The sequence below is a fragment of the Benincasa hispida genome, chromosome 3 (assembly GCF_027475165.1).
Source record: "Benincasa hispida cultivar pf3 chromosome 3, pf3_genome.v1.1, whole genome shotgun sequence".
Taxonomy (NCBI): Eukaryota; Viridiplantae; Streptophyta; class Magnoliopsida; order Cucurbitales; family Cucurbitaceae; genus Benincasa; species Benincasa hispida.
In genome coordinates this window covers 45,200,991-45,210,606 of record NC_143480.1, presented here as the reverse complement: position 1 = coordinate 45,210,606, position 9,616 = coordinate 45,200,991, and the positions used below count along the sequence as shown (strand labels likewise).

Here is a 9,616-nt window from a genome sequence, read left to right as displayed (position 1 = left end):
AATAGGCTCAGATGGACGTCCAAAAGAAGAGATTGATTGGCGACTCAGATATGACGTTTGGTGGAGGTATGTGATTGACTGGCAACGGTGAGCAATCGGGGATGGGCAACAACAACGACAGTTAGGTTTTTAGGGTTTTAGAAAATGAGTTTTTAAGGTTTCTAAAAAAACATTAGATGCTCTGATACCATCTTAATTTGGGTGAAATAAAATATTTTCGTATTCCTATATTCTGTTTGTAAAATACATAGTCTACTTATATGGGAGAGAAGCTCAATACACAGAAGATCGAAAAGAAAAATAATGAGAATAAAATAAAATCATGGGTGATTTTACACCTAATTATCTTATTTACAAGCACGAAAACGACATTCAATTATCAGATTTCTTAAACATGCACTCCAAACACATATTTCTTAAACTCAAATCTTCTTAAACCCTGTACATCAAACATAGTTTTTTTAAACATAAACTTAACCGTTTCTATAAATCAAGTGACTTTTGTTATGCAATCGAGAATGATTTTTTTGAAAGGCAAGTATTTAATATTAAAATCTCTCTTCTCTATTTCACTTTATTTTGTTTAAAATGTTTCTTCTAGAAAAATCGTTGTTTTTTTATAAGTATTTAAGAAGAAATTTCAAATAATCACAAAGTGCCACCTCATTACAACAAAGTTAATTTTATTAAGGACCAATTGTGAATTATTGTGTCCCTAATTTAAAAAGTATTGAGACAAACAAATGGCTAATTAAATGTCACATGGTTTCCATCCAACCATTTGATCATAATAATGGGCTTATCAATTTCAACAATGATGAGACCTAGACCACAATTGATAAATTTGGCTGAAGGTTCGATTTGGCTTTAAGTCAGAAATTGGATCGAGCAGAGTAACTAAAATCGCTTTGGTAAAAAATCCGACCCAGTTCAAGCCATAATGAAAATTTGGGCCGAAAAGATTGGGCCCAAACCTAAACTGTAGCCCAAACCTAAAGGGTAGTTGGGCCGAAGCACAATAACCCAAAAGCAAATGAGCCAAAGCCCACCTAAAGCCCATGAAAATCATCTATAAATAGAGGCCTTGTCCGTCATTTGGGGAGGGTGGAAATGATTGAAAACGAAGTACTAAAGCTCTAGAGATCAAGATTAAACCTCTGAAGCTCTAAAAAATCTAAAGTTCTAATCGATCTCGAGAATATCACCTTTTGAAGACTAAATACTTGAAAGTATAAACCTTCCTTGAATTCCAGAAGATTGAAGCTCGATCACAAGTTTACAACCTTCCGAAGATTGAAGACTTGGAAGGCTAACACTTTATTTAATTCCAAAAGATGAAATTCAAATTGATTTTAAATTTACAACTTGTTGAAGATTGAAGAATTAGAAGTTTTATACTTTATTCTACCTTCGAGAGAAAGCATGAAAGACACAAATGTTAGAGATTGTATCCACTATACTATACTGAAATCAATACAAATTCCACGAATTATATTTCTTTGGAAGTCTCGTTTGAACAATTTGGCATGTCCAGTGGGATGATCTCTACCTTTCATCTCTTTCTCTACAGCATGATCTACTTAAAGAAGTCATGGCATAAAAAAACAATGCACCCAAAACTTCAACTAACATCTACAAAAGCCTAATTACTTGCAGTCGCTCCTAGGGGATTCAACAATTTGAAGAGCTACTACCCTTTGAGATCGTGAGGAATATATGGGAATAGGTCTCAAAGCAACCAAAAGGCGAAATTATTGCTAGAGAAAGTCCTACACCCAATAAGCATACTTCACCTTCTAAACTATCAAGTGAGGAGACATCAACTCCAAATATAATGGCAGTCATGATGGTCGACGTCGAAACAAGCGAAGAAAGATTGACTGAGTTAAAAAAGAAAGTGTAATGCCCTGACTTTCTAGAATGAAAATCGAACCAATACCATATGCATGCTTGAAACTCAAAACAACATATTCTCATATTTTGACCAAATCCAAAAGAATAAATTAAATTTTATTGTTTATAAAATCTAAAAGAAAAATTACAAAAAAAAAAAAAAACACTATTTGGGGTACCTTAGTTTTAATTTTAAAATGAATTAAATAAACAAACGAATAAAATATTCAAGAATTTAAAAATTTTAACTTCTAAACTAAAACTTGAAACCATAAGAAAACATAAGACCTGGTCACAAATTCCTCTTTGTCATTCGTTGTTCTGTGAAGGCACACTTTCATAGGAAGTAACTCTGAAGAGACACAATAACATAATTGTTGGTGGTGATCCCATAAGGATCCTGAAACATACTCAAATGATGGACCTAGTCCACTAGGGATGCTAATAACCACCCTCAGTCTCTATGCAACATACATCATCCAAATTCATATCAAGCCACAACATAACATAATAATCATAGTAACATGTCTTTAACAATTCATCCATCAAAACATAATCATGTTTTCAGTGCAATCACGATCCTTAACGCCAACTTAGGTTCGAGGACAAATCGGTAATAAATCACTCACCTCAAGTTTTAGACACAAAAATTAATCCAAGCAATCAAACCTTTGTGACCAATTTCAAAACATACAAAATTTATCGTCATGATCTCCAAATAACTTACTCAAAACTTGCGAAAACAAGCTTCGCTACCACTAGATAGTGCACCTTTGATCCCGAAACTTCAAATAAAACCTTCAAAATTACCATAAAAACCATGAATTTAAACCCATATCCAATGGGTAAACAAAAACATACAAGAAACCCATAAGAAAACACCAAATCCTTCCCTTAAAACCTCAAGACTCCAGCGAGTGGTGGCAAAATGTAATACCCCGAATTTTTATTATTTATGTAATTTCAATAATTTTTATTATTTGAGGCCATTTTTGGAATTTTGGACTTTAAGTGTAATCGCGGGAATTTAATTATTAACCTTGGAAGTTATTCAATTTGAAAATTAATGGCAGGATCTTTTTGGGAAGGAAAGGAAGTTAATAAAATAAAGTAGAATAAGAAAAAGAATAAAATAAAAGATTTATTTTATTTCCTTATGTTATTATTATTATTATTATTTATATATATAAAACAATTTCTTTTCTTCTTCTTCATCACGCCACCCGAGATCCCAACCCCTCTGTTTTCGTTTTCTCCAGCCGTCGTCGACGCAATCTCGTGACCACACTACTTTCAGCCACTAGCGTTTCGCTCGACGTCGATCCAAGTCATCTCTGCCGCCACCGACCCAGCCCACTCTCGCCGCGCCACTGCAGAAGCTAAGTCCCGCCCTTCGGATCCGCGCGTCCGTCGCCCTACCGCCGCTCCAGCCACGCCGCTTCAGTCGTTGCTTCACGTTTTTTTCAGCTGCAGACCCGCGCGACTGAAAACCCAGCCTCGTTCACCGCTCGTCTAGCCTACCGCCCGAGTCCAAACGCCAACTCCATCAGTCATTGCCTTCCTTCGTTACCGTTCTTCGGATTTTGACAAGTGTTGGTAAGTTTTGGGTAAGATCGATTAAGTTTTGAAGGTTCTGGTTTGTCCATTAAATTTTGGATTTTTTTTTTTGTTGATACCTATTATATTTGGAATTTAGATCTAAAATTGGAGTAGTTGGAGTGCACAACGTGCTATTTAGTGGGTTCGAGTTCGTTTCCAATAAGAAATTTGGTAACATTTGTGGTTCTTGAGGTTGATCTTCGAACACCCATTAATGATTGGAATAAGTAATGACTTAACTATTGTATTTCGAAGATTTAAGGTCGTTGTCCATCAGAATTAGAGGTTGCTTTTCTTTGTTGATTTTAGTGGAGATTTTGGAGTCAAAGCCTGGAAGTGACCGTTGATCAAGCCACACTTTAGGTAAATTATTTTTGGGCTGATTGTGTGAATTGATGGGTGGATCGGGCCTTAGTGTGAATTAAATGTTCGGTTTATGTTGTAGGTTTAATGAGAGTTTCTTTATTAAGTAGTTGCTTAGAGGGAAATATTTAGACTTGCAATTTGAAGTAAGTAATCTTACTATTGGAACTGCCCACGGGCCATACACTAAATATATGCTAGCATGATAGATGAATATTATGACAGAACGATAGCATGGTAGACGAATAGTATAGTATAACCGATGAATGTTCTCGTACAAGGATCTGAAAGATTTATTTGTGCACGCAGATACTTGCATGCTAGCATGAAATGATACTTGATTCCATGAGGTTGTATTTGATATGAGGATATTGAGGCATATAAGTATGTTGTAGAGCCATAATGTTGAGGTGTATGTGTATGTTATAGAACCATGTTGTGATACTTGCGATGTTGAGACCGTGATAATGTCCTTACTAATTAGTTAGATGCTCACTAGATATTGTGTTTTCTTCGAGATTCACCAGATATTGTGTTTCCTTCGAGATTCACCAAGGGTTGTGTTTCCTTCGGGATTCATTATAGTTTGTGTTTCCTTTGCGATTCACCAGGGGTTGTGTTTCCTTCAGGATTCACCAAAGGTTGTGGGTCCTACGGGACTTACTAGAGGTAGTGAGCATACTTAACTATAGTAGGATAAAAATCAGTTTTTCATGTATGTATGTATCCCTTGAGGACTAGAGCAATTTATATGTTCCACTAGAGGTAGGCATCTAGAGGACATAGATGCCTAGTTTAACCTCAGTAGTGGGGTTACTTACTGAGTAATTTATACTCATCTTTTCTCATGTTATTGTTTCAGGTAAAGGGAGAAATGCAGCGGTGATTGACAAGCGAAATTCGTGATCGAGCCACTGGGACCAGTTTTATGCTTCCGCTCATGAGATTTAGATTTCTTTTCATGTTTTTTTAAAACTTTCAGTTTTGATGTTTGAAACTTACTATTAAGAATTATTTTCAGACTTATTTATTATCATTTATGATTTATGGGTACCCTATTGTTTATTTTTAATATTTGAATTTAATGAAGGACTTTTGAACTTACCTTATTTATTTAGCATTTATTTCACCATAAAAGGGTGTCGTTTTAAGTTCCATGTATGCATGTATTTAGTAATGGCCTAACTTGAGTCCTACGGGTCAGGTCATTACAGTTGGTATCAGAGTCCATGTTTTGGGTTCTATAGACTGACTTACTACGTAAGTTTAGGTAGTCCCTGTGGCCCAGTTACGGATTCCTGGTCATCGCCAAGTATGTCCTACTAATGAATTTTTCAGTGCATATATGAGATTAGTGATGTAATGTTTTAGTAGCATGATTTTTAAGAAAGACCCAGAGATAGATAGCTAATTTATGAGTTCATAACTGGACATGACACCTAAACTTAGAGCAAGAAAGACTGTTAGAGGAAGAGTGCAGGAAGAGGGAGCTGAGAGTAGCCAGACTTTCCTGACAGCTCCAAATTCACCTATGACCCAAGTCGATGAGAAAGCAATGGAAGCCAGAATTAGTGAAGTCGTTGCATCCTCGCTAATGGAAAAACTACAGGAGATGATCTGTAACATGATGGCAGGACAGATTGCCTAGAACCAGGCTCAGGAGGAACCAGTGCCACTTGAGCAGTTACAGCAGACCCGACCGTAGAATAGAGACATGCAGGGTCTGTCTCTTGAGGCTAAGAATTTGAAGGATTTCAGGAAGTTTGACCCTCATTCCTTTGATAGATCGTTGGGGGACTCCACTAAAACAGAGATGTGTTATCATTTATAGAGTTGATTTTCCGTTTTATGAGGTGCCCAGAAAAGCACAAGCTCCAATGTGCAGTTTTCATGTTGACTGACAACGCAAAAATCTGGTGGCATTCAACAAAGAAAACGATTGATACTAGTGGGGAACTTGCAATTTGGGAGCAGTTCAATAAGCATTTTTATGAGAAGTATTTTTCGGCCAACACCCGATACAACAAGCCGGCAGAGTTCTTGAACTTGAAACAGGGAGTTATGTCAATGGAGGAATATGCGCAGGAATTTGATAAACTGTCCCACTTTACTCATGAACTAATAGCCACCGAGGCTGTAACGATAGAGAGATTCATCCAGGGTCTAAGGAGCGGACTACGAGGTATGGTACATGCTATGGACCTCAAGACGTATGATGCGGCATTGCGAGCCGCCGTGAGTATTCATTCTGACTCCCAGGTGGGAGAAGAGTATAGGAAGTTGCTCGAGATTGGGACCTCTATAGGTCAGAAAATGAAGGTTGAGCCCAGGGCTCCTAAGCATCAGCAGAGGAACCAGAACACAGTGAATGCTCCACATCAGTGCAGATAACAGGGCTCCCAAGTTGTGATTGTTAAGGAGGATAGGTCAATTTGTACTACTTGTGGTAGGCGAAACTGGGGGCGTTGTCTAGCCGGCTCTGGGGTCTGTTTTCGATGTGGCCAGAAGAGGCATATGTCAGAAAAATGCCCAAGGAAGAAAGCGTCTGAACTCAGAGGCTAGCCCATAAGCTCGTTTCAGGGAGGTCCGAGTCATCAACAGTAGTGGGTAGGGTGTTTTCTACCACTCGGCGTGAGGCCAAGAAGTCTTACACAGTGGTGATAGGTACGCTTCCCATTTTGGGGCACCATGCTTTAGTTTTGTTTGACTCTGGCTCTTCGCACTCGTTTATATCTTCTGTATTTGTAAGGCATGCCATGTTAGAGTCAGAACCTTTGCCCTTTGCACTATCTATTTCCACTCCATCAGGAGAGATCATGTTAGCTACAAAAAAGATAAAAGCATTTCAAGCAGAGATAACAAACCACGCATTAGATGTGACCTTGATAATTTTAGATATGCAAGATTTTGATGTGATTTTGATGTGATTTTAGATATGCAAACCACACATTGTTATTGCTACCAGATACTTCAATTAAGTGGCATTTTGGTAATTTTGATGACTTATTTGGTTTTGAAGTTTTTAGGCTTCATTTTGATACCAATTTGGGGTGTTTTTCTTCTAAGTCACTACATTGGTTATCGAGATGATTTTACCTATAAAACAAATATTTTATGCATAAGAAGTGTACAAAATTGATGGAATTAGGGATAAAAAAAAACTAGATCTTTTTTAGAGCTATTTATCGTGATGCTACTAAATCAAGTCATAGAACCAAAATTAAGAATAATGACAAAGGAAAGATTGTTCTGCAAGAAAGCCAACCACAAAATTCAACTTTAATTGCTTCACTGTCTATTTAGCAATTGCAGAAGATGATTGGAAACTCCATCAAGACTCAATATGGTGGACCTACTCAAACTTTCCTCTTGTATTCCAAGCCATATACAAAGAGGATTAACAACCTAAGAATGCCAAATAGATACCAGCAACCTAAATTCTAACAGTTTGAATGGGAAGGGCAGCCAAATGCAACACGTTACTCATTTCATTGAAACATGTGAAAATGTTGACACACGAGGAGATTTGATGGTCAAGTAGTTCGTTCGAACTCTAAAGGAAAATGCTTTCGACTGGTACAATGACCTTGAACCTGAAACTATTGATAGTTGGGAGTAGCTTGAAAGAGAACTACTCAACCGCTTCTATAACACTAGGTGTATTGTCAGCATGATAGAGCTTATTGCCACCAAACAATGAAAAGACGAGTCGTCATTGACTACATCAATCGTTGGAGAGCATTATGTCTTGATTGCAAAGATAGGTTAACTGAACTATTAGAAGCGGAAATGTGCACTCAAGGAATACATTGGGGACTTCTATATATCTTACAAGGAATAAAACCCCATACCTTTGAAGAAACAACCCGAGCTCATGATATGAAGCTAAGCATTGATAATAGAGAAAGCAACGATTTACTGATCCTAAAAGTGAAGAAAGAAAAGAAAGAAGTGAAGAGAATCCAGAAAGTATTGAATGGTGCTACTAAAGAAGTTGTGGTCGTCAATAAAATCCCTTTAAAGTTTACGTCCTAAGAGAAAAAGATCGACAAATGCCAAGATGGGGGCGAGAAACAATGTCCAATGTTGAAGGGGAGACAAGAAAAAGGCTACCCTTTTCTAGACTCTAATCTGGCTAATATGTTAGAGCAATTACAGGAAAAATAACTCATCTAACTTCCTGAATGTAAACAATCTGCAAAAAATAGGGAGTAAATGATCCCAATTACCACAAATATCATCGGGTGTTTAGCCATCCAATTGAAAAGTATTTTGTATTTAAGGAGCTAATTTTGAAGTTAGCTCAAGAGAAAAAGATTGGAATGAACCTTAACGATGTGGCACAAGCATATCACGCCGCAGTAATGATTCATCCTGATATTCGATTATCTGCAATGTGGAATTTGATCCAATTTGGAACTCTTAAGCTGATTATTATATATTCCTTACCAAAGGCCTCACAAACGGCTGACCTCTAAGAAGTTGGCTCCCAAGGAAGAGAAGCGCAGGTGGAAGATGCAGATGAAGGTTGGACGTTAGTAACTTATCGGAAGAAGTGTAAACAAAAATTTTGTTAAAAAAGAATCCCGTTCATACTGAGACCATAAAAGGAAAAATAAGTCTCAAAGAAGAAAAATAAGGAAGAATACGAGAAGACTTTGGTCAATCATTGAAGAAAGCGAGGAGCTTTCTCAACCTCACCAACCAATATCCTTAAAATACTTATTTCCAAAGAATTTTTTAGTTGAATTCGTTTCGTGTCAAGTCGTCAGTACATTTAAAGATGATGATACTCCTTCAAATTTTTTAGAAGTAACAACCAAACTGGAGGAACTACCTTCTTGCAGCATAAGTGATTTGTTGTCACTCCTGCTGGAGACCAATAATACGCTTGTTGAGATATTAAAAAATGATGGATTCCAACTACTTCTGTATCCCAAAAAAATACATGTGCTTCATGTTTTATATCGACATCGTTCATTGATGAAGATCTGCTACTTGGGTCAAAGCTTCATAATAGACCCCTATTCGTGTTAGAATTTTTCGAGAGTAAAAACTTGATCGAATTCTCATTGATAATGGTTAAACCATCAACATACTACCAAAGTCAACCATGTATCAGCTGGGCATTTCAACGGAGGAGTTATTAAGTAGTAAATCGGTGATTGAAGGCTTTAATCAAGGAGCACAACCAGTGATAAGAACAATTCGCCTAGAAATCACCATAGGAACTTGCAAACAAACACCATATTTCACGTGATCGATGCCAGGACCACCTACAGGCTATTTTTAGGGTTTCCTTGGATTCATGAAAATAGAGTAGTAGTCTCCATGCTCACCAGTGTTTTACATTCTATCAACAGGGTATCAACAAAGTTGATACTAACTTGTTGCCATTTCAGAGGTTGAATTTCACTTTTCTGATGCAAAGTTTTATCCAAAAAGTGATAATATTAGTGAAGCTATATAGGTAGAAGTTCCTGTGGCGAAAGGCATTTATAAGCCCAAGCAACAAATGATCACAACAATGAAGTCACGTGAAGTAGATGCTTTCAGTAGCCGAGAGAGTGATGACTGGTCACTCAAATCAAGTATGAGGCATCAAAGAATGAAAAGAAGATAAGCCCACAAGAAAATTTCTCAAACCTTCCTATCTTACGCTATTTTCCTCTTTCTCAATGCAAAAAAGGTGAATCACCATTAGCAAAATGCTCCAAAAATCTGACGATATGAGACGTCAAAATTTTGAAGGAAAGCTTCA

The 9,616-nt window shown here is 37.1% G+C and overlaps 1 protein-coding gene and 1 long non-coding RNA gene across 2 annotated transcripts; both read left to right on the top strand.

Moving 5' to 3' along the window:
* The first annotated feature begins 3,104 nt into the window (after nt 1-3,104).
* Nucleotides 3,105-4,964, top strand: LOC150037300 (uncharacterized). Its single transcript, XR_016528667.1, has 2 exons — nt 3,105-3,489; nt 4,718-4,964. It is a non-coding gene; the product is annotated as an uncharacterized LOC150037300 (long non-coding RNA).
* A 739-nt stretch (nt 4,965-5,703) lies between these two features.
* On the top strand, nt 5,704-6,246 carry LOC120073573 (uncharacterized). Its single transcript, XM_039026396.1, has one exon. It carries the CDS (start codon nt 5,704-5,706, stop codon nt 6,244-6,246), a length of 543 nt encoding a protein of 180 aa, XP_038882324.1.
* The last annotated feature ends 3,370 nt before the right edge of the window (nt 6,247-9,616 follow it).

Coding starts and splice junctions, on each gene's coding strand:
- LOC120073573 (XM_039026396.1), top strand. CDS start 5,704: ATGAGGTGCCCAGAAAAGCACAAGCTCCAATGTGCAGTTTTCATGTTG.